The sequence below is a fragment of the Dipodomys merriami genome, unplaced genomic scaffold, assembly GCF_024711535.1.
Source record: "Dipodomys merriami isolate MVZ:Mamm:240054 unplaced genomic scaffold, mDipMer1.0.p SCAF_42, whole genome shotgun sequence".
NCBI classification, from domain to species: domain Eukaryota; kingdom Metazoa; phylum Chordata; class Mammalia; order Rodentia; family Heteromyidae; genus Dipodomys; species Dipodomys merriami.
This window is the reverse complement of record NW_027205826.1, coordinates 2,910,832-2,933,728: the sequence shown is the minus strand read 5'-3', so window position 1 is coordinate 2,933,728 and position 22,897 is coordinate 2,910,832. Positions and strand designations below refer to the sequence as shown.

Sequence of the window (22,897 nt, the reverse complement as noted above, 5' to 3'; positions counted from 1 at the left end):
GTACTGAGGAATTGAACCCAGGGCTTCATACATGCTAGGCAAGCACTCCACCACTAGGCCACATTCCCAGCACCCCCCCCCCCCACATAAATTTAATATTCATTTACAGTTTTGTTGGGTGTAATAGTGCATACCTATAATACCAACACTTAGGAGGCTGAGGCCAAATGATCACAGATTCTAGGACAGGGCTGGAAATGTGGCTTAGGGTAGAGTTCTTACCTGGCACCAATGAAATGAAGCCCTGAATTCCATTCCTCAGCACCACATAGAGTCGGAAGTGGTGGTGTGGCTCAAGTGGTAGAGTGCTAGCCCGAGCAAAAGAAATTCAGAGACAGTGCCCAGGCCCCGAGTTCACACACACACCCCATATATCTAGGACAGCTGGGACTGCATAGGAAGACCAAATCTAAAACCAAAACAAGCTAAAAGGCTTGTTTGTTTGGCCTTACAGAACGTTTCTATTTACGTGCTATTTGCTACTTAAAAAATTAAGTTCTCTGAACAGCTTTTATTTTTCCACGCAGTCGGCCAGGAATTCCCTAATTCGAGTGCTTTGTTCTGTTTTTGCAAGGAGAGATTACAGAACCATCATTTATGCTTAGTGAAGCAAGCACAGCTGTCTCAATTTCACAACCACACCACCGCGTGTGCTTCCAGTGTTTGGAGGCGGGAGTGATGCACACACAAACAGTAGTGCGATCCGGGTGCAACCACAGGAAGCCAAACACCAGAAAGGGGTAGATCGACATGAGGACCTACAGAGGGACCTACAGAGGACGAGGCTCCACCGACCTCCGCGCTAGAGGCAGCGCCTCCGACGGCGCAGGCGCAGGCGCAGGCGCACAGCCCCGGCCGGGCCCGCCGGACTCCCTCCGGGAGTGTCTGTGGCCTTTTCCCTGAGTGGCGCGGGGCTGTCCTCAGCACCGCCTGATCGGATGAAAAAGTTCCTGCAAGCACTGATGGCTCCAGAAGCTGTGTTCCCCCTGGCGTGTGTCTGGGCTAGGAAGGAGACTGGTCTCCGAGGTCGCAGAGGAGCGATGCTGGCGCAGATGAGAGGCCTCTGCAGTGCGGTGTAAGGTGGGGTCTGCAGGCGCTGCAGAAGGCGCCCTGGCGGGGTCCTCTCTCGCAGCTGACTCTGAGCGGGAACCCCGACTCCGGAGCCTCTGTAGCCCCGCGAGGTCTAGATTTTCCGGGGCGCGGCGCTATGGAGGAGCTTGACGGCGAGCCCACCATCACCGTAAGTGCGCCCCGAACGGACTGGATGCTCTGTCCGAGTTCAAGGAGCGCGCGTGCTTCTCACTGCGGGTGCGCCGCTCCCCGCCGGCCGCGTGTGCGCCGCTGTCAGCTCAGCCCGGAGCGGGGGTGGGGCGGGGGCGGGGGCGGGGGGGCACGGCGGGGGCCTCGCTGCCCAGGCCGGGAATGCGGCTGCGGGGCTGTGGCCGCCCGGGCTCCGCTCCTGTGTGCACTCGCAGGTCCCGGCCCCGGAAGCCCCACTCCATCGCGCCCCTGCCTTGTCTCTCTGCGCCCCTCGATTCTCCTTTAGAACCTTAGAATGGGCTCGGACTAAGAAAAATGTCCCTCCCCTCACAGCTGAACTAAGAGCCGCTCGCAGCATCGTCAGCCTGGCATCGGTCTTGGTGCCAGTCTGGAGGTGTGTCAGACCCACTTGCTCCATCCGAGACTTCCTACTCGCTTGCTCTGTATTTAACCCCTCCTTCTCGTCTTCCTCTCTGCGGTGCCACTGGATTTCCCGGGCTTTAGTTGGGCTTTATCTGCCGTCAGGCCTTCATCTATCACTCTGGCTGTCGGGAATGTCCTCTTCGCTTTTATATTCTTGTTTTTCAAATGTTTTTCCTGACCTTCTCAGTAAGTCAAATAATTTCCCATAAGTTACTTTCCCTCATGTGTGTGTGTGTGTGTGTGTGTTAGAAAGTGGAAATACCTCCAGTTTTAGTTATCAGATTATAAAGCAGTGATAAAACCAAAAAGTGAAAATGAAGTTACTGTCAAAGCTTACTAGGCAAAAATGACACCTGAGACCTTTCTTAAAAGCAGTTCGTAGGGCTGAGAATGTGGCCTAGTGGTAGAGTGCTTGCCTAGCATGCATGAAGCCTTGGGTTCGATTCCTCAATATAACATACACAGAAAAAGCTGGAAGTGGTTAGTGGTGCTGTGGTTCAAGTGGTAGAGTGCTAGTCTTGAGCAAAAGAAGCTTAAGGACAGGGCCCTGAGTTCAAACCTCAGGACTGGCACACACACAAAAAAGCAGTTAGTGGGGGTTATCTCCTACGAGGCTCACTTACTGTAAAATGCTAATATTAGGTAATTAAAAGTGAATTGCTTTTCCCTACTCTAACGTTGTTATACTACAATGAGCTTTAAAAGAAAAAGGACAAACTATTAGATATGCCTGATGTTAATAGTTTAAATGGTGCCAGGCCTCTGTCCTTTAGCTTTTTCACTTGAGCCACAGCTCCACTTGATTTTTTTTTTTTTTTTTTTTTTTGGTGGTTAATTGGAGGTAAGAGTCTCATAGGACTCAGATCTTAGCCTCCTTGAATAGCCAGGATTACAAGTCTGAACCATCTTGAGGTCAGGTTTGTTTGTTTTTCAGAAACTTACAATATTAGAATCACTACTATCACTTTATCCAGCCACAAGTCATCTCTCTTTTCCTTTTTCTACTTATGTAAGAATGTTGATTGGGTTGGCTGGGAATGTGACATAGTGGTACAGTGCTTGCTTAGCATGCATGAAGCCCTGGGTTTGATGCCTCAGTACTGCATAGACAGAAAAAGCCAGGGCCTCATGCATGCAAGGCAAGCACTCTACAATGAGCCACCTTCCCAACCCCATCTCTTATTTTTATCTATCTCCTTTTTATTTTTTTCTTTCTTCTTTATTCTCTCTCTCTCTCTCTCTTTTGTAAGTTGTGAGGCTTGAACTCTGGGCCTGGATACTGTCCCTCTCCTCTTCAGCTCAAGGCTAGCCCGTTACCACTTGAGCCACAGCGCCACTTTTCTAGCTTTTTCTGCTTATGTGGTACTAAGGAATTGAACCCAGGGCTTCATGCATGCAAGGCAAGTACTCTACCACTAAGCCACCTTCCCAGCCCCTGATCCCCCTTTTTCTTTTTTTTTGTTGGTCATGGGGCCTGAACTCTGGGCTTGGGTGCTGTCCTTCAGCTCTTCAGCTCAAGGCTAGCACTCTACCACTTGAGCCACAGCATCACTTCCAGCTTTTTCTGCTTATGTGGTGCTGAGGAATCGAACTCAGGGCCTCATGCATGCAAGGCAAGCACTCTACCACTGAGCCACCTTCCCAGCCCCTAGATCATTAAATTCTTTCTTTTTCTTTTTCTTTTTTTTTGCCAGTCATGGACCTGAACTCTGGGCCTGGGCACTGAGCCAACTTCCCAGCCCTAGATCATTAAATTCTAATGTAATAATTTTTTTTTTGTTTGGTTCCGGTCGTGGGGCCTGAACTCTGGGCCTGGGCGCTGTCCCTCAGCTCTTCAGCTCAAGGCTAGCACTCTACCCCTTGAGCCACAGCGCCACTCCCAGCTTTTTTTTTTTTTTTTTTTATGTGGGGCTGAGGAATCGAACCCAGGGCCTCAGGCATGCAAGGCAAGCGCTCTACCACTGAGCCACCTTCCCAGCCCTCTAATGTAATAATGGTTTAGGGCATAGTTTTCCTTTTCATCAACATGAGAAGTGGCAGGCTGAGATTAGATGCCCATTGAAGCTTGCTTGGTTATCCAGTTTTTTTGGGTTTTTTTTTTTTTTTGGTCAGTCGTGGGGCCTGAACTCTGGGCCTGGGCACTGTCTCTTAGCTCTTCAGCTCAAGGCTAGTGCTCTACCACTTGAGCCACAGCACCACTTCTGGCTTTTTTCTTTTTGCTTATGTGGTGCTGAGGAATCGAACTCAGGGCCTCATGCATGCAAGGCAAAGCACTCTACCACTGAGCCACCTTCCCAGCCTCTATCCAGGGTTTTTGAGTGTACCAGCAGGCTCAGTAGTCTCAGCTACATGAATGCATGCATGCATACAATCACCCACATGTACATTAGGCTCTTTTTTGACCACCTACTGGAGTTTGAACTAAGTGGCTCACTCTTACTCTGGTACTTGAGACTCTCTCTTCCTTAGCCCTAGACTAGCACCACCTTCATCACTGTTGATTTCTAGGATGCTATTTGCAAGTTGATGTAAATGAAAAGCCTTTAGTTGTTAGAACACTTTCTTTTCTTTTTTTCTGTGTGTGCGTGCGTGCGTGCGTGTGTGTGTGTGTGTATTGGTCCTGGGGCTTGAACTCCAGGTCTAGATGCTGTCCGTGAGCTTTTTTGCTCAAAACTGGAGCTCTACCATTTGAGCCACAGCTACACTTCCTTTCTTGTGGTGGTTTTTGATTTTGCAGAGCCTTGCACATGCTAGGCAGGTGGTCTTCTAATGAGCTAAATCACCAGTCCCTATTTCCAGCTTTTTTGGTGGCTAATTGGCAATAAGAGTCTCCTGGACTTGGGCTGGGAAGGTGGCTCAGTGGTAGAGTGCTTGCCTTGCGTGCATGAGGCCCTGGTTTCAATTCCTCAGCACCACATAAGCAGAAAAAAAAAAAACCCGAAGAGTCTCCTGGACTTTGCTGCACCCATCTCAGCCTCCTGAGTAGCTAGAATTATAGGGGTAAGCCACCACTGCCCTGTTAGTAATAATATGTTCTGTGTCTTTTTATTAGTTGATTCCAGGTATGAATTCTAAGAAGAAGCAAATGTGTTTTGACTGGGGTCCTGGGGAAATGCTGGTGTGTGAAACCACCTTCGACAAAAAAGGTAGTTATTTTTCCCCAAGATTATCTATTTGACACATTTGATTGTTCTTTATTCTCTCAGATTTCATTTGGCTTTGGCACAAATAATTGAATTTACTGGGCTGGGATGGTGGCTCAGTGGTAGTGTGCTTGCCTCGCATGCATGAGGCCCTGGGTTCGAACCCTCAGTACCACATAAGCAGAAAAAGCCGCAAGTGGTGCTGTGGCTCAAGTGGTAGAGTGCTAGCATTGAGCTGAAGAGCGAGGGACAGCGCCCAGGCCCAGAGTTCAGGCCCCATGACCGACGCCCCCCCCCAAAAAAAAATTGAATTTACTTTGTAACTTTTTTTTTTTTTTTTCTAGTCCTGGGGCTTGAACTCAGGGCCTGGGCACACTCCCTTAGCTTCTTTTGCTCAAGGGTAGCACTCTACTATTTGAGCCACAACACCACTTCTGGCTTTTTTTTTTTAATGCTTATGTGGTACTGAGGAATTGAACCCAGAGCCTAATGCGTGCTAGGCAAACACTACCATTAGGCCTTCTTCCCAGTCCTACTTTGTAACGTTTTTATTTTTGAAACTTTAGGTGTTTTAGAACTACACAGCTTTATGTAATTATCATTTGCAAGATGTTGAGTCCTGGGGAAAAAAAAACTGATAAGTCTTCTTGGTGTTAAAACAATTTGCTTTTTAAATCTTTAAAATATCAGACTGGGGACAGGTGTCAGTGGCTTATACCTGTAGTCCTAACTGCTCAGGAGTCTGAGATCTAAGGATTGAGGTTTCCAGCCAGCCCGGGCAGACAAATTCAAGAGACTCTTGTATCCAGTTAACTACCAAAAAGCCAGAAGTAGACTTGTGGCTCACGTGGTATAGTGTTATCCTGGCCGGGGCTCAGAGGTTCTCTGGAGGCAGAACTGTGCAGGAGGCAGCGACAGGACCACACTCACGGCTCATCCTGTACAGGCTAAGCAGTTCTGCTTCCTGCTTTTTTGGCGATTAGTTGGAGATAGAGTCTCCTGGAATTTCCTGCCTATGCTGACTTTGAATTGTGATCCTCAAGTCTTGGCTTCCTGATTATGTAGGGTTATAGGCTTGAGCCACTGGTGTTCCAGTCCTCCCCCCCCCCCCCCCTTAAGTTCTTTTTTTTTTTTTTTTGTCCAGTCGTGGGGCCTGAACTCTGGGCATGGGCACTGTCCCTCAGCTCTTCAGCTCAAGGCTAGTGCTCTACCACTTGAGCCACAGCACCACTTCGGGCTTTTTTCTTTTTTGCTTCTTCAATGCCAGTCATTAAACTGAGCCCTGAGAGTGCTAGATGCAGTCCCTTATTGTAAAACTTTGCAGATCCTGTCACCTTTTTTGGGTCTGGTTGTGGGGCCTGAACTCTGGGCCTGGGCGCTGTCCCTCAGCTCTTCAGCTCAAGGCTAGCGCTCTACCACTTGAGCCACAGCACCACTTGCAGCTTTTTTCTTTTTCCTTATGTGGTACTGAGGAATTGAACCCAGGGCCTCATGCATTCAAGGCAAGTGCTCTACCACTGAGCCACCTTCCCAGCCCCAAGATCTTGTCACCTTTACAGTCACAGTGTGAACAGAACTGTACTTCTGTAGACTGAGCTGACCCATAGCAGTAGAGGTACTGATGACTACTACTTGGCTTTTTTGGTTTTCCTCTGAGGCTTGAACTGGCCCTGGGTGGTCTCTTTTAGTTTTTTTTTTTGTTTTTGTTTTTTGTTTTTTTTGGTCAGTCATGGGGCTTGAACTCTAAGCCTGGGTATTGTCCCTCGGCTCTTCAGCTCAAGGTGAGCGCTCTAGCACTTGAGCCACAGTGCCACTTCTGGCTTTCTGGTAGTTTATTGGAGATAAGAGTCTCAAGGACTAGAAGTGGCGCTGTAGCTCAAGTGATAGAGCACTCACCTTGAGCTTAAGAGCTAAGGGACAGCGTCCAAGCCCAGAGTTCAAGCCCCATGACCAACACAAAAAAAAAAAAAAGAAAGAAAAAGAAAAAAAATTCTGAAAGATTTTAGGGCTGAGAAGGTGGCTCAGTGGTAGAGCGCTTGCCTTGCATGCTCAAGGCCCTGGGTTCGATTCCTCAGCACCACATAAGCAAAAAGAAAAAAGCCGGAAATGGTGCTGTGGCTCAAGTGGTAGAGCGCTAGCCTTGAGCTTAAGAACTGAGGGACAGCGCCCAGGCCCAGAGTTCAGGCCCCATGACCAGACCCAAAAAAAAAAAAAAAAAAAAAAAGAGTCTCAAGGACTTAACTACCGGGGCTGGATTTGAACGGTGATCCTCAGATCTCAGCATCCTCAGTAGTTAGGATTACAGGCATTAGCCACTGGTGCCTGGCTCCTTTAGCTTTTTTGCTCAGCTGGTTCTCTAACCACTTGATTCACACTTCTGCTTCTGGCTGTTTGGTGGCTAATTGGTGGCTAGGGATTGGTGGCTCATGCCTGTAATCCTAGCTGAACTTAGGGGGCTGAGCTCTGAGGATCACAGTTCAAAGCTAGTCTTGAGCATAAGGATCTCAGGGACAGTGCCTAGGTCCTGTGTTCAAGCCCTACAATCAACCAAAAAAAAAGAAAAGTCTCACTGACTTTTCTGCCTAGACTGGCTTTGAACCGTGATTCTCATATTATATCCTCTTGAGTAGCTAGGATTATAAGCATGAGCCACCGCTGCCTGGCCACTTTAGCTTTTTTTGCTCTGATTTAATTTATTTTTTATTTTTTTGGGTCCGGTTGTGGGGCCTGAACTCTGGGCCTGGGTGCTGTCCCTTAGTTCTTCAGCTCAAGGCTAGCGCTCTATCACTTGAGCCACAGTGCCACTTCCTTTTTTTTGTTTTGTTTTGTTTTGTTTTGTTTTTTGCTTATGTGGTGCTGGGGAATGGAACCCAGGGCCTCATGCATGCAAGGCAAGCGCTCTACCAATGAGCTACCTTCCCAGCCCCTGCTCTGATTTCATTTATAAAAACTAGTGTTTTAGTCAGGCTTGGTGGCAGATGCTTGTAATCCTAGCACTTAGGAGGAAGGAATATCCAGAGATGAAGGCAAACATGTAGAATTTAATACCTTGAGGGCTTGCATAGTGAGTTCCAGATTGGTCTAGGTTATCTACCAAAACCCTGTGTCAGCCAAGGGTTGGAGCTGCAGCTCAGTGGTAGAGTGCTTTCCCAACATTCACAAGGCCCTGGGTTTGATTTGTACTACCACTAAAACAGAAAGAGTTGGCTTGCTAATGCTTTTGTTGTCTTATTTTTTCTTTCTTTTTGGTCTTTCATAGCTTTTTTTTTTCCTCCAGAGCTAAGGACCAAACTTGGGGCCTTGTACTCGCCAGGCAGGCGCTCTTCCACTGAGCTAAATCCCCAGCCCCTTGCTAATGCTTTTATAATTAAATAGGTTTAAAGTTGAGAATGGATTCTCTTTTGGGGTAATTTTCTTTATTTTTCTTCTTTGTTTCAGAAAAATCAGAAACAGTGCCAAACTGCCCCTTTATCCATATTGTTCGGAAAGATGTAGATGTTTACTCTCAAATTTTGAGAAAACTCTTCAATGAATCACATGGAATCTTTGTGGGACTCCAGAGAATTGAAGAAGAATTGACTGGAAAATCTAGGAAAGCTCAGTAAGTAGGCTATTGAAAGATGCTGACGTCCAAAACAATTATGAAAAGCTCAATGAAAGGCATGCTTTATTGTTTACTTTATTGTTACTACATTTTATTTTGGCCAGTCCTGAGGTTGAACTTAGTGCTTGGGCTCTGTCCTTGAGCCTCTCTGCACTCAAGACTAGCACTCTGCCATTTGAGCCACAGCACTACTTCTGGCTTTTTCTGTTTAGATGGTACTGAGGAATTGAACCCAGGGTTTTATGCATGCTAGGCAAGCACTCTACCAGTAAGCCACATTCCTAGCCCAACTTTTGGCTTTTTCTGAGTATTTATTGGAGATAAGTCTCTCACAGACTTTCCTGCCCAGGCTGGCTTCAAACCACAATCCTCAGAGCTCAGCCTCCTGAGTAGTTAGGATTAAAGGTGTGAGCCACCAATGCCAGCCTTCATTTTCTAAATTTAGTAGCTACTAGTAGATTTCATCAACAAGTAACATCAGCAGAGACTCAGGAGTGCTTTATCCCATCGTTTGTATTACATTTCATTTTTTGTTGTTTGGGTGATTTCAGCTCCGCAATGCGCCACTTCAAGTTGACTTCCATCTCTCTTTTCAGCAAATTTTTATCTTTTTTGAGTGCTTTCTTTCTGGAACCACAGAATGTTCTGGACTCATCTTGTCTGTCATTTCAATTTTATAGATTGGTTCGTGTGAGTAAAAACTACCGATCAGTCATTAGAGCATGTATGGAAGAAATGCACCAGGTTGCAAGTAAGGATTTTGTGTGTGTACTTGATGCTACTTGAAGTATTTATCTGATTATAAATACTGTGAAGTAAAAATCTTGACATTCCAATCCCAAATTCTTGGTTTCTAATTGTAACACAATCCTTTTTTTTTTTTTTTTTGACGGGGGAGGTCAGTCTTGGGCTTGAACTTCTATGTTCCAAGTTTAATATATTCAGTTGCTTTACTCATTGATATGTATGAAGCTAAAGGCCCAAATTAAGGTTGTGAAAATTACCTTTTCAGTTCTTTAACATTGGCAATTTAAGGTCATTATAACCATGAGCCACATGGTTTCCTAGTGTTTGATAGTGTCTTCTGTAACATGATTTCTTTGCTAGAGGCATTAATTAATTAATTAATTTTTTTTTTTATGCCAGTACTGGGGCTTCAACTGAGACCTGGGTTGTTGCTGTTCCTTAGCTTTTTTTTTGTTTTTTTTTGGGTCCGGTTGTGGGGCCTGAACTCTGGGCCTGGGTGCTGTCCCTCAGCTCTTCAGCTCAAGGCTAGCGCTCTACCCCTTGAGCCACAGTGCCACTTCCAGCTTTTTTCTTTTTGCTTATGTGTTGCTGAGGAATCAAACCCAGAGCCTCAGGCATGCAAGGCAAGCGCTCTGCCACTCAGCCACCTTCCCAGCCCTTCCTTAACTTTTTCAAGGCTAGTGCTCTTACCACTTGAGCCATAGTTCTGCTTCTGGTTTTTTGGCAGTTAAGTTGGAATCTCACCACTTTCCTGTGTTGGCTTTGAACCAGGATTCCCAAATCTCAGACTCTTGAGTAACTAAGATTTAAGTGTTAGTCATCAGTGCTTGGCAGTTGAGAGCCTTGATTTGTCATTGCTTTACATCAAATGAATATGAACCACTAAAGCTAAATCTAGCTGTGCACAGTGTTCACCTCTATAATCGTAGCTACTTGGGAGGCTGAGATTAGAGAGTGGCAGGTTGAGGCTGGCCTTGGCAAAACTTTTAAAAAGTCTCATCTAAAACAAAGCTGTGTGTGTTGGCAATTGTCTGCATCCCTGTTACTCAGGAACTATAAAAAGGAGTATTGTGGTCTGTGTTGTCTTGAGCCAAAAGTGAAACCCTGTTTGGGCAAAAAAACCCAAAACCAAACCAAAACAAACAAAAAAAATGGGCTGAGACATAGCTTAAGTGGTAAAAGCACCTGCTTCCAAGCACTGAGCCCTGAGCTCAGACCACATTATGGCAAAAACAAAAGAAAACTTGGACTGAAAGCAGAAAGACAAACCTCAGAGCTGTGTATATGAAGCTGTAATGAGACTAAACATTTCATTTCTATTCACTTACATGTTTTGTGTTTTGCTAGTTGCTGCTAAAGATCCAGCCAGTGGCCACCGGTATAGCAGTCAGGTAAAGGAAACTGCCCTTGAAATGAAGAGGAAGTAATGAGTGTCCTGTTTCTGTTCAGTAAAGCATTGGTTTTCCCTTGTAAGTTAGAATGATGTCTGCATGCAGAGTTGGTAAAGGAAGAGCTGTATATTCTTCAGAGCAGAGTCCAGGTTTAATTTAGTGTTTTTTTTTTTTTTTTTTTTTGTCAGTTGTGGGGGGCTTGAACTCTGGGCCTGGGCGCTGTCCCTCAGCTCTTCAGCTCAAGGCGAGCACTCTGCCACTTAAGCCTCAGCACCACTTCCAGTTTTCTGGTGGTTTATTAGAGATAAGAGTGTCATGGACCTTCCTTCCTGGGCTAGCTTTGATTTTTTTTTTTTTTTTTTTTTTTGGGTCCGATCATGGGGCCTGAATGCTGGGCCTGGGCGCCGTCCCTCAGCTCTTCAGCTCAAGGCTAGCGCTCTACCACTTGAGCCACAGCGCCACTTCCGGCTTTTTTCTTTTTGCTTATGTGGTGCTGAGGAATCGAACCCAGGGTCTCAGGCATGCAAGGCAAGGACTCTACTACTGAGCCACCTTCCCAGCCCCTCGGCTAGCTTTGAACCGTGATTGTTAGATCTCTGCCTCCTACATAGTTAGGATTACATGTGTGAACTGGTTTATTATTAATTTAATTATTTTGGGGGGTCAATCCTGGGGCCTGAACTCTGGGCCTGAGCACTGTCCCTCAGCTCTTCCGCTCAAGGCTAGCACTCTACCACTTGAGCAACAGTGCCACTTCCAGCTTTTTCTGTTTATGTGGTACTGAGGAGTCAAACTCAGCGCCTCATGCATGTGAGGTAAGCACTCTACCATTGAGTCACCTTCCTAGCCCTAATTTTTTATTTTTTGCTGGGCACTATCCCTGAACTTCTTTTGCTCAAGGCTATCACTCTACCACTTGAGCCAGAGTGCTACTTCCGGCTTTTTCTGTGTATGTGGTACTGAGGAATGGAACCCAGGGCTTCATGCATGCTAGGCAAGCACTCTTACTAAGCCACACTCCCAAACCCGCAGGAGTGTTTTGAATGGCCATTTATTAATGGCCATTTGTCCTCAGGTAGTCACAATTTAGGGTTTGCAAACCCAGAGTAGTAATCTTCAAGTCACAACCCAGTGGGAAGCCACTTGAGGGTGGAGTTTTTCATCTAAAGAATGAGTATAAAATTACCTCTTTTTGTTGTTAGTACCCAAGGAGTTCAAGCCCAGGAATGAATAACAACAACTTGGCTTGGGCACTGTCCCTGAGATTTTTTTCACTCAAAGCTAGTACTCTACTACTTTGAGCCACAGTGCTACTTCCAGTTTTCTGGTGGTTAATTAGAGATAAGAGTCTTACGGACTTTCCTGCCTGGGTTGGCTTTGAACCAGGATCCTCAGATTGCAGCCTCCTTAGTGGCTAGGATTATAGCTATGAGGCACCGATGCCTGGCTAAAATTATAAATTTTTTTTCTTTTTTTTTTTTTTTTTTTGTCGGTCATGGGGCTTGAACTCTGGGCCTAGGCTCTGTCCCTGTGCTTTTCAGCTCAAGGCGAGCGCTCTACCGCTTGAGCCACAGCACCACTTCTGGTTTTCTGGTGGTTTATTGTAGATAAGATTCTCACGGACTTTCTAGGCTGGGCTGTCTTTGAACTGCAATCCTCAGATCTCAGCCTCCTGAGTAGCTAGGATTACAGGCATGAGCCACCAGCGCCCGGCTAAAATTATAATTTTTTTTTTTTTTTTTTTTTTTTTTTTTTGGGTCCGGTTGTGGGGCCTGAACTCTGGGCCTGGGCGCTGTCCCTCAGCTCTTCAGCTCAAGGCTAGCGCTCTACCACTTGAGCCACAGCGCCACTTCCGGCTTTCTTCTTTTTGCTTATGTGGTGCTGAGGAATTGAACCCAGGGCCTCATGCATGCAAGGCAAGCACTCTACCACTGAGCTACCTTCCCAGCCCCTAAAATTATAATTTTTAAAATGTGTCTCACCATGTAAAATTTTCTTGTGGGCTTCCCTGTGGGAAATTCTACCAAAGGAACACTAGTTCCTTAAAGGTTACTGATTCAAGCCCTGCTTTATTCCTTTGCTTCAAGAACAGATCTCAGTAATATTTGTAGTTGAAACCTGTCTCCATTTCTTCCTAGGTCTCCATTTTGTCTGCAATGGAACTTATTTGGAATCTGTGTGAGATTCTTTTTATTGAAGTAGCTCCAGGTGAGTCTAGTATAGCCCCAGGTAACCCCCAAGTAATTCTGTCACAATATCAAAGAAAGACCCTTCATCTTTTTCCATTTTTGACTTTGGTACATTTTTAGGAAGATTTGGTACTATGATGCAGTGCTTTTTTTTTTTTTCCCCTGTCTGTCGGAGCCAGAACTCTGAGCCTGGATTCTGTCCCTGAGCTCTTCAGCTCAAGGCTAGTGCCCTATCACTTGAGCCATGGTGCCTCTTCCGGCTTTTTCTGCTTATGCGGTGCTGAGGAATGGAACCCAGGGGCTCATGCATGCAAGACAAGCACTCTACCACTGAGCCAAACAATCCCAGGAACAGTGTCCAGGCCCTGAATTCAAGCCCCAGATCAGCAAAAACAAACATTAAAAAAAATTATAAGAAAAAAAACCCCATTTTGTTATGTTCCTTCTCCAATAGATTTTGAGGGGATGGATACATAGACATTCGTCATTGATCATGTATCCCTAGACAATATCAGTTCTTACATGGTCATTACTTATATAGCCAGTATATATTCATAAACATTGTAGCTGTGGATGGGAGTGTGAGAATGGGGTGAGGTCTGAGTCCACAGTCAGTCCTTTCTAGGATTCAATGAAAGAGGTGGTTGCCTGACACGGAGGGAGGGAGGATTCAGTAAGTGTCCTATCTGCATTATCCAGAATCACGTGTTCCCCTTGAATGATACAACCCTCTCCTACATCTTGTCTTCCTTAACACACTCTGTCTGTTTTTTTTTTTTTGCCGGTTGTGGGCCTGAACTCTGGGCCTGGGCACTGTCCCTCAGCTCTTCAGCTCAAGGCTAGCGCTCTACCACTTGAGCCACAGCGCCACTTCTGGCTTTTTCTGCTTATGTGGTGCTGAAGAATTGAACCCAGGGCCTCATGCATGCAAGGCAAGCACTCTACCACTGAGCCACCTTCCCAACCCAACACACTCTGTCTGTAACTTGGTAAAATGGCAGCTGCCACACTTGAAGCCAAGCTATTTGTGTGTGACATAACTCTCTCTGCAGCTGGGCCTCTTCTTCTTCACCTCCTTGACTGGGTTCGACTCCATGTGTGCGAGGTGGACACGTTGTCGGCAGATGTTTTGGGCAGTGAGAATCCGAGCAAACATGAGAGCTTCTGGAACTTGGTAATAGTCCTCTGCAGACTCTTTCATGCACTTTGTAGTCTGTTGTCCCAGTGCTCTGGGAACTCAGGGGGGAGATATGGAATTGGACGCCAGGCCTGCATGTCCTTCCTGGCTCTTATAGTCCAGGATCATGGAAACGCTGGTCCAGCTCTTCCTCTCTGTTCCAAAGTAGTTGAAAACTAATCTAGCACAGAAGAAGACTGCTTTGTAGACTTTCCAATAAAAAACTTGAAATTTGAAGTAGGGCACTGGTGGCTCACATCTGTAATCTGAGCTACCCAGGAGGCTGATGAGTTCTAGGGTTGTAGTTCAAGGCCAACCTGGATAGAAAAGCCCTTGAGAGACTCTTATCTCTAATAGGCCACTAACAAGTCAGAAAAACAAGCAAAAAAACTTAGAGACAGTGTCCAGGCCCTGAGTTCAAGCCCTAGGACCAGCATATACAAAAAGAAATTGGATTTGTTGTAGATAAAAGGAAGAAAAGACATGAGTATAAAATTGATGGCTAAGGGCTGGGAAGATGGCTCAGTGGTGGAGTGCTTACCTTGCATGCATGAGGCCCTGGGTTCGATTCCTCAGCACCACATAAGAAGAAAAAGCTGGAAGTGGCGCTGTGGCTGAAGTGGTAGAGCGCTAGTCTTGAGCTGAAGAGCTCAGGGGCAGCGTCCAGGCCCAGAGTTCAGGCTCCACGATCGACAAAAAAAAAATAAATAAAATTGATGGCTAGGGCCTAAGGGCTGGTTGCCACCTATACTGAAATTCCAGTTAGATGAGCAGGGTCTGGATACTGAAACTGTAGTTAGATAAGCAGGGTCTGGGGGTCCTTCTGGAAGGAGGAGCAAGATGTTGCTCTTCCCAGGGTGACTGTAAAACTCGGCCTTCCGCCATTCCTCATGGTCCCTCATCTCCTTGCAGGTGACCATCTTGGTGCTGCAGGGCCGGCTGGATGAGGCCCGACAGATGCTGTCCAAAGAGGCTGACGCTAACCCCCCCTCTGCAGGCATGTGCCGCATCCTAGGGGAACTGATGAGGACAATGCCCGTTCTCAGTGTACGTGGGAGCTCCTGGTTGGCTGGGTTGTGTCATGGGAGATGAGGCACCATGACGCGGAAACATTCAGGTTTGGTGATGCCTCGCGGTATGTCTTTCCCCTTAGCCTGGCAATACCCAGACGCTGACAGAGCTGGAGCTGAAGTGGCAGCACTGGTGTGAGGAGTGTGAGCGGCACCTGCAGGATGGCACGTTCGCTGCCAATCCCCATCTAGAGTGTCTCTGCAAGGTCTGGGGAGCAGCCGGGTTGGGTCTGGTTGGGCTGCCCCCGGGAGAGGAGAGGATGGCGGGGGGGGGGGGCGCGCGGGGGGAGGGCCTGGCATCCTAGATAGTCAGTTGATTTTCTGGGAGGGAGAAGAGAGTTGTCATCTGTAGGTGAAACCTCCGACCCCAGCCAAGCTGTGAGTCCTAGGGGAGCAGCTCCCTGCATTCCAGAGCTCAGGGAATGCCTCTCTAGATCATGCTGGGGGATGAGGCCACCTTGCTGGAGCAGAAGGAGCTGCTGAGTAACTGGTATCACTTCCTGGTGACCCGCCTGCTCTACTCCCACCCCACGGTGAAACCCATCGACCTGCACTTCTATGCACAGGTGAGTGAACTGCATTGGTGGGGGCTGACTTCTCTGTGGGTGGCCTCCTGGAACTGAATATCCCTAGGAACACGTAGGCTCTGTCCTTCAACCTTTTTTGAAGGAACCCCTCACCACTCTCCAGGGTTCCCCATACAACAGCCCTGCTGCCCTCTGTGTCTGCTTGCGTCCTGGGGATTGAGTGGGGCCATCACTTTCCACAGTCCAGCCTGGACATGTTTCTGGGAGGGGAGAGCAGCTCAGAACCCTTGGACAACATTTTGATGGCAGCCTTCGAGTTTGATATCCACCAAGTGATCAAGGAGTGCAGGTAGGACCCCTCCCTCGAACTATTATTACCACTCACGGTCTCAGGTATGACACAACAATGTGCGATCACTAACAGCACCATTTCTTGCCTTCCGCCTGAAGATCTGCCTTAGTCCATTTTGTGCTGTATAACTGAATAGCTGAGACTGGTTAAGTTATATAGAAGAGAAATTATTTTCTCACAGTCTGGATGTTAGGAAGTGTAAGATCAATGGCTATAGCTGGGCACTGGTGGTTCACACCTGTAATCCTAGCTACTTAGGAGCCTGAAATCTGAGGATCGCTGTTCAGTCAGCCCAGATAGGAAAGTCTGTGAGACTTTTTTTTTTTGGGTCCGGTCATGGGGCCTGAACTCTGGGCCTGGGTGCTGTCCCTCCGCTCTTCAGCTCAAGGCTAGCGCTCTACCACTTGAGCCACAGCGCCACTTCCGGCTTTTTTCTTTTTGCTTATGTGGTGCTGAGGAATCGAACCCAGGGCCTCTGGCATGCAAGGCTCTACCACTGAGCCACCTTCCCAGCCCCGTCTGTGAGACTCTTATCTCCAATTAACCACTAGAAGTGGAGTTGTGGCTCAAAATAGTAGAGCACTAGCTTTGAGCAAAAGAGCTCAATGACAGCACCCAGGCCCTGAGTTCAAGCACCATAACTAGCCAAAAAAGTTAATGTCTGAGTTAGGTGCTGGTAGTGCACACCTATAATCTTTTTTTTTTTTTTTTGTCGGTCATGGGGCTTGAACTCTGGGCCTGGGCGCTGTCCCTCAGCTCTTCAGCTCAAGGCGAGCGCTCTACCACTTGAGCTACAGCGTCACTTCCGGTTTTCTGGTGGTTTATTGGAGATAGGAGTCTCACGGTCTTTCCTGCCCGGGCTGGCTTTGAACCTCGATCCTCAGATCTCAGCCTCCTGAGTAGCTAGGATTACAGGCGTGAGCCACCAGCGCCCGGCTCACACTTATAATCTTAATTACTCAGGAGGCTAAAATCTAGAGGACCACAATTTTAAACTTAACTGCATGGGTTATCTTGAAACGGATTCAGACTTCTGCTAGCTAGGATTGTGTGAACTACTCATGCTGGGCTTTTTTTTACTTTTTTTTTTTTTTTTTTTTGCCAGTCCTGGAGCTTGAACTCAGACTATCCATGGTCCCTGAGCTTCTTTTGCTCAAGGCTAGCATTCTACCACTTGAGCCACAGTGCCACTTCTGGCTTGTTCTGTATATGTGGTACTGAGGAATTGAACCCAGGGCATCATGCATGCTAGTCAAGCATTTTACCACTAAGCCACATTCCCAACCCAAGTGTTCTGTGAGTGTGTGTGTATCTGTCTGTGTGTTTGAGAGAGAGAGAGAGAATATCTTAGAGCTTGAAATCAGGGCCTGGGAGCTGTCCTTGAGCTTTTTCTGCTCAATATTGGTGCTCTACCATGTGAGCCACAGCTGCATTTCTTGTTTTTTGATGGTTAATAGAAGAACCTCAGTGTTTTTTGGTGGTTAATAGAAGAATCTCAGGAAACTTTCCTGCCTAGGCCAGCTTTGAATAGCAATTCTCAGATCTTGGCCTCCTGAGTAGCTAGGACTATAGGCATGAGCTACCAGCACCCAGACTTGCTTAGATTTTCTGACAATAGCTCTCCTATCAGCCGAGAAATGATATCACTTCTTTTTCAAACATAGGATTTGTGGGCTTCCTACTGAAGCCCAGCTCATATGGGATTTGCTTTCTCCCTGATTTCCTTGTCTTGGTGTCTGAATTTATAGCATTGCTCTGAGCAACTGGTGGTTCGTGGCTCACCTGACAGACCTGCTGGATCACTGTAAACTCCTCCAGTCACACAACCTCTAGTAAGTGAGCTAGACGCCTGGCACTGACCCTCTTCCTACCACCAACGGGGTAGGCTGGGCCAAATGCCTGGGAGCTTGGGCTGTGGAAGGGCCAGAATGGAGCACGTCCAAAGTCTTGGTTTTGTGTTTATTGCAGCTTTGGTTCCAACATGAGAGAGTTTCTCCTGCTGGAATATGCTTCGGGACTCTTCGCTCACCACAGGTAGGGGGCCCCGTTGCAGCATGACTGTTTGCTGTTGTCTGCTTTCCTGATGGCCACAGAGAGATCAGTGGGGAGGAGCCCCAGGGATTGCCAACCCCTCACATCTGCCTCCATCCTCTGCAGCCTGTGGCAGCTGGCGGTGGATTACTTTGACTATTGCCCTGAGCTGGGGCGAGTTTCCTTGGAGCTCCACATTGAGAGGATCCCCCTCAACACGGAGCAGAAAGCCCTCAAGGTACTTCGAATTTGTGAGCAGCGGCAGATGACTGAACAAGGTACGGTGATCATACGCCCTGCTGGCCTCTGGGCCCTGAGCTGTGCCACTACGGTGCCAGCTTCCTCAGCCACATTCAAAGAGGCAGAGCCGTAGATGCCACGATAAAAGACCTTTAGTAGGGAGGGACAGATAATTGAGAGGTCTTTGGGGACCCTTAGAAAATGGAGAATTTTCCTTTTTATTAAGACAAGCTGAGAGCTTGTGGCTCATGCTTGTAATCCATGCTACTCAGGAAGCTGAGATCTGAGGATCATGGTTCAAAACCAGCCTGGGCAGGAAAGTCTGTGGGACTCTTTTCTCCAGTTAACCACCAGAAAATGGCACTGTGGCTCAAACTGGTAGAACGCTAGCATTGAGCCAAAGAGCTCAGTGACAGTATCCGGGCCTGACTGACTTCAACCCTCATGACCAAAAAAAAAAAAACAGACTGGGGCTGGGAAGGTGGCTCAGTGGTAGAGCGCTTGCCTTGCATGCATGAGGCCCTGGGTTTGATTCCTCAGCACCACATAAGCAGAAAAAGCCGGAAGTGGCGCTGTGGCTCAAGTGGTAGAGCGCTAGCCTTGAGCTGAAGAGCTGAGGGACAGTGCCCAGGCCCAGAGTTCAAGCCCCACAACCAACCAACCAAAAAAAAAAAAAAAAACCAGACTGACCTACTGCTCTCATGAAGTTTCCTGTCCAGTAGGTTGCTGCTGCCAGCTAAGCCTGACTCTGGAGAAGCAGAACACGAGGCACAACACCTGTGCCTTTGCGCCCCAATTGTAGAGGAATAAAAGCCTGCATGTCCATTACATGCTTATTATGACCATTTCTGAAAAAGCCCAGCGTGTTCCTGACCCAAAGAATTTGGACTTTCAAGCTTCTGGACACAAAATGAAGGGACTAACAAGTGGGGAGAAACTTTTTAAAAATGAATCAATTTTTATTTTTTAAACTTAAAGTAGTTGTACAAAGGGTATTCCAATTTAACACGTCCATAAGTGTTTGGTGCTTTTTTTTTTTTTTGTCAGTTGTGGGGTTTGAATTTAGGGCCTGAGTTATTTTGCTCAAGGCCAGTGCTCTTACCACTTTGAGCCACAGTGCCCCAATTTTCTGGTGATGAATTGGAGATATAAGAATCTCACAGACTTTTCTGCCTAGGCTGGCTTTGAATTGTGATCCTCAGATCTCAGCCTCTTGAGTAGCTAGAATTGCAGGTGTGAGCCACCAACACTCAGTATTGGTGCTGATTTTTTTTTTTTTTGCCAGTCCTGGGGCTTGAACTCAGAGCCTGGTGCTGTCCCTGAGTTTCTTTTTGCTCAAGGCTAGTACTCTACCACTTGAGCCACAGCACCACTTCTGGCATTCTCTGTTTATATGGTGCTGAGGAATCAAACGCAGGGATTCATGCATGCTAGGCAAGCGCTCTCACTAAGCCACATTCCCTCCCAGCCCTCGATGCTTTTTTTTTTTTTGGTCAGTAGTGGGGTTTGAACTCAGCCTGGGCACTATCCCTAAGCTCTTCATCTCAAGGTTAGTGCTTTACCAATTGAACCACAGTGCCACTTCCAGCTTTCTGGTGGTTTATTGGAGATGAGTCTCACACTATTTCCTGCCCTTTCTTGCCTGGGCTGTCTGAATGGTGATCCTCAGATTTCAGCCTTCTGAGTAGCTAGGATGACATGCATGAGCTACCAACACCTGGCCCATGAGACTCTTATCTCTAATTAACCACCAGAAAACTGAAAGTGGTGCTGTGGCTCAAGTGGTAGAGTGTTCACTTTGAGCTGAAAAGCTGAGGGTCATTGCCCAGTTCCAGAGTTCAAGCCCCACAACTAACAAAAAAATAAAAAATGAATCCAGAAGTTTCCCTTTTCTGCCAACCTGTTCCTATTTTGGGTCCATGCAGAGGTTTGAGGTTGTAGTTGAGGCTATAGTAAAGGCTCTGCCTGTGCCATCAGGCTCCACAATGGATTGATTCAATGGTGAAGGCCTTTCTTTGCCTCTTTTCCCTACAAAGTGCGCAGCATCTGCAAGATCTTAGCCATGAAGGCTGTTCGCAATAATCGCCTGGGCTCTGCACTCTCCTGGAGCGTCCGTGCCAAAGATGCTGCCTTTGCCACACTCGTGTCAGACAGGTAGGCACAGCTGCTGCTGGCTCTCAAGGAGTGTTTGGGAGTTTGGAAGTTGAGGTCTGATCTCTGGAATGGGCCCTGCAGGTTCCTCAAGGATTACTGTGAGCGAGGCTGCTTTTCTGACTTGGACCTCATTGACAACCTAGGGCCAGCCATGATGCTCAGTGATAGACTGACATTTCTGGGTGAGTCTTTGTTCTTTCCTAGGGCATGGGGAGATAGTTGTCATTCTAGACATAAGGGAAAAGTTTCACATATATAAGGAATAGGGATTGCCCATATATATATTTCTAGATTGGCCAGTCATTTACCTTTGCTTCATTTATTATTTTGCCTTCATCCCTTTGCTTCATTGATCCATTCTTTTTTTTTTTTTTTTTTTTTTTTTTTTTTGGGGGGGGTCCGGTCGTGGGGCCTGAACTCTGGGCCTGGGCACTGTCCCTCAGCTCTTCAGCCCAAGGCTAGCGCTCTACCACTTGAGCCACAGCGCCACTTCCGGCTTTTTTCTTTTTGCTTATGTGGTGCTGAGGAATCGAACCCAGGGCCTGGAGCATGCAAGGCAAGCGCTCTACCACTGAGCCACCTTCCCAGCCCTCATTGATCATTCTTGTGTGAACAGTTTGAGAGTAAGGTGGGGTCTTGTTCTCCTTCATAAGTGCGGCAGTGTGTATGTTAGTGCATAGAATAGTTAACAAAACACATGGATTCATCAATATTGTACATTCATCTTGTCTGCATTTTGTCAGTTGTCCCAATGATGTCCTGTGTCCAGGATCAGAAATTTAGTTGGTATTTCTCAGTGCCTTTGTCCCTGTGAGTTTTCTTTTTTTTTTTTTTTTTTTTGTTGGGCATGGGGCTTGAACTCTGGGCTTGAGCACTGTCCCTCAGCTTTTCAGCTCAAGGCGAGCACTCTACCACTTGAACCACAGCACCAATTCCGGTTTCTGGTCGCTTATTGGAGATAGAGTCATCTCATGGCCTTTGCTGCCCCGGCTGGCTTTGAACTGTGATCCTTAGATCTCAACCTCCTTGGTCGTTAGGATTACAGGCGTGAGCCACCGATGCCTGGCCACTTCCAGCTTTTTGCTGTTTAATTAGAGATAAGGCTCAGATTTGTCTGTGCAGGCTGGCTTCAGATCTGAACTCTCAGGTCTCAGCCTCCTGAGCAGCTAGGGTTATAATATGATGGGTGCTTGGTGGCTGTTACTTATTTTGAAGCTGACATTTTCTAAGATTTGGCTCCTCAGAGCCTGTGTTTTGAGCATTTTGGAGCTTGGAGATGTGTGCAAATGATCTCGCTGCTCTGTGGAGTGGCTGGTACAGGCCCTCCACGGTTAGGGACAGGGTAGCCTTTGTTGGTGTCACCTGGAGGCCAGGAATGTACTGGTGACTTGGGGTTCCCTTCTTGTCACAGGAAAGTACCGGGAGTTCCACCGGCTGTATGGGGAGAAGCGGTTTGGTGACGCTGCTTCTCTTCTGCTCTCTCTCATGACTTCTCAAATTGCACCTCGCTCCTTCTGGATGACTCTGCTTACAGACGCCCTGCCCCTTTTGGAACAGAAACAGGTAAGGATTGAATAAGCCCACAGTTGTTTTCTCCTCTCCCCCTTGTAGTTCCGACAGCTTAGCTCTGTAGCTGATGTACATTTCTTCCAAAGTAGCTGTGGTTGCGCATGAGTATTCCTAGTTCCACATGGCAAATCCAGTATTCATACCAGCAACTTGAATCGATGCTGTATCCATAGTAGCAGCCCAGGGCCTGACTAGAGGGCTGATGTGAGACCCAGAAGCCATTCTGTTCTGTGTGGGCTTCTTGTACAACCCAAGGGCAAGAAGACCTGTGGACCATTCTTGGACTAGCAGAGATCTTCAGGTTGGGCAGCAGCCAATCAAAGAAGCCTCGCTCTCTCCTAGGTGATTTTTTCAGCAGAACAGACTTACGAGCTGATGCGATGTCTGGAGGATTTGACTTCAGGGAAGCTGGAGTGTGCAGAGTTTGATGCTCATCGACTCCAGGTAACTTTTAACTTCTGGGTAGATGGTGCCGCGGTGAAGATGGGGAAGTCTCCCTGTTTTGGGCTTTCACTCCTCCCCTTCCACCCTGAGAACACTAGCTCCTTACAAACTCATGTTTGCTTTCTGGAACACGCTGGCTTTTGGACGGGGGATGATTGTTCAGTTCAGTGCCAGTGTCCTGGGCATACTGCTCCTGTACTGAGACTTGGTTAAGGGCATGACAAGAATGCCGCCTGCGTGCCTCATGGTGGCCCTCTGCTTTGCAGGATGACGACATAGAGACCACCAAGGTGGAGATGCTGAGACTGGCTCTTGCCCGGAACCTTGCCCGGGCAATTGTGAGAGAAGGCTCGTTAGAAGGCTCCTGATGAGCTGCGGCCACGTGGCAATGTATATAGATTTTTAAAATAAATGTGCTTTTGCGAATTAAAGGCGTTTTTAATCCATCTGTTCTGAAGGTGAGGTGGTAACAATGTAATTTCTTATGTTTTGCTTTGAGGCTGGTCTTGTTATACTGGCCCAAGCCACCTTCCTGCCCCCCAAGTAGCTGTGCACCCTATGCATCTGGCTTAAGGA

The 22,897-nt window shown here is 47.3% G+C and overlaps 1 protein-coding gene across 2 annotated transcripts; it reads left to right on the top strand.

Annotated features, from left to right (window-relative positions):
• The first annotated feature begins 1,137 nt into the window (after positions 1–1,137).
• Positions 1,138–22,752, top strand: Nup85 (nucleoporin 85). Of its 2 annotated transcripts, none has more exons than XM_069993042.1 (19): positions 1,138–1,240; positions 4,736–4,829; positions 8,265–8,427; positions 9,111–9,181; positions 10,525–10,568; positions 12,707–12,776; positions 13,810–13,931; positions 14,847–14,981; positions 15,088–15,210; positions 15,439–15,570; positions 15,774–15,880; positions 17,632–17,715; positions 17,852–17,917; positions 18,041–18,192; positions 20,191–20,308; positions 20,390–20,490; positions 21,720–21,871; positions 22,220–22,321; positions 22,588–22,752. In XM_069993042.1, exons 1-19 carry the CDS (start codon positions 1,208–1,210, stop codon positions 22,687–22,689), a joined length of 1,971 nt encoding a protein of 656 aa, XP_069849143.1. In that variant the 5' UTR covers positions 1,138–1,207; the 3' UTR covers positions 22,690–22,752. The 2 variants fall into 2 exon arrangements, with proteins under 2 accessions (XP_069849143.1, XP_069849144.1); XM_069993043.1 differs by lacking the exon at positions 1,138–1,240 and adding an exon at positions 1,566–1,654.
• The last annotated feature ends 145 nt before the right edge of the window (positions 22,753–22,897 follow it).

Coding starts and splice junctions, on each gene's coding strand:
- Nup85 (XM_069993042.1), top strand. CDS start 1,208: ATGGAGGAGCTTGACGGCGAGCCCACCATCACC. Junction 17,716..17,851: donor CTCCAGTCACACAACCTCTA/GTAAGTGAGCTA, acceptor TGTTTATTGCAG/CTTTGGTTCCAACATGAGAG. Junction 20,491..21,719: donor TGATAGACTGACATTTCTGG/GTGAGTCTTTGT, acceptor TTCTTGTCACAG/GAAAGTACCGGGAGTTCCAC.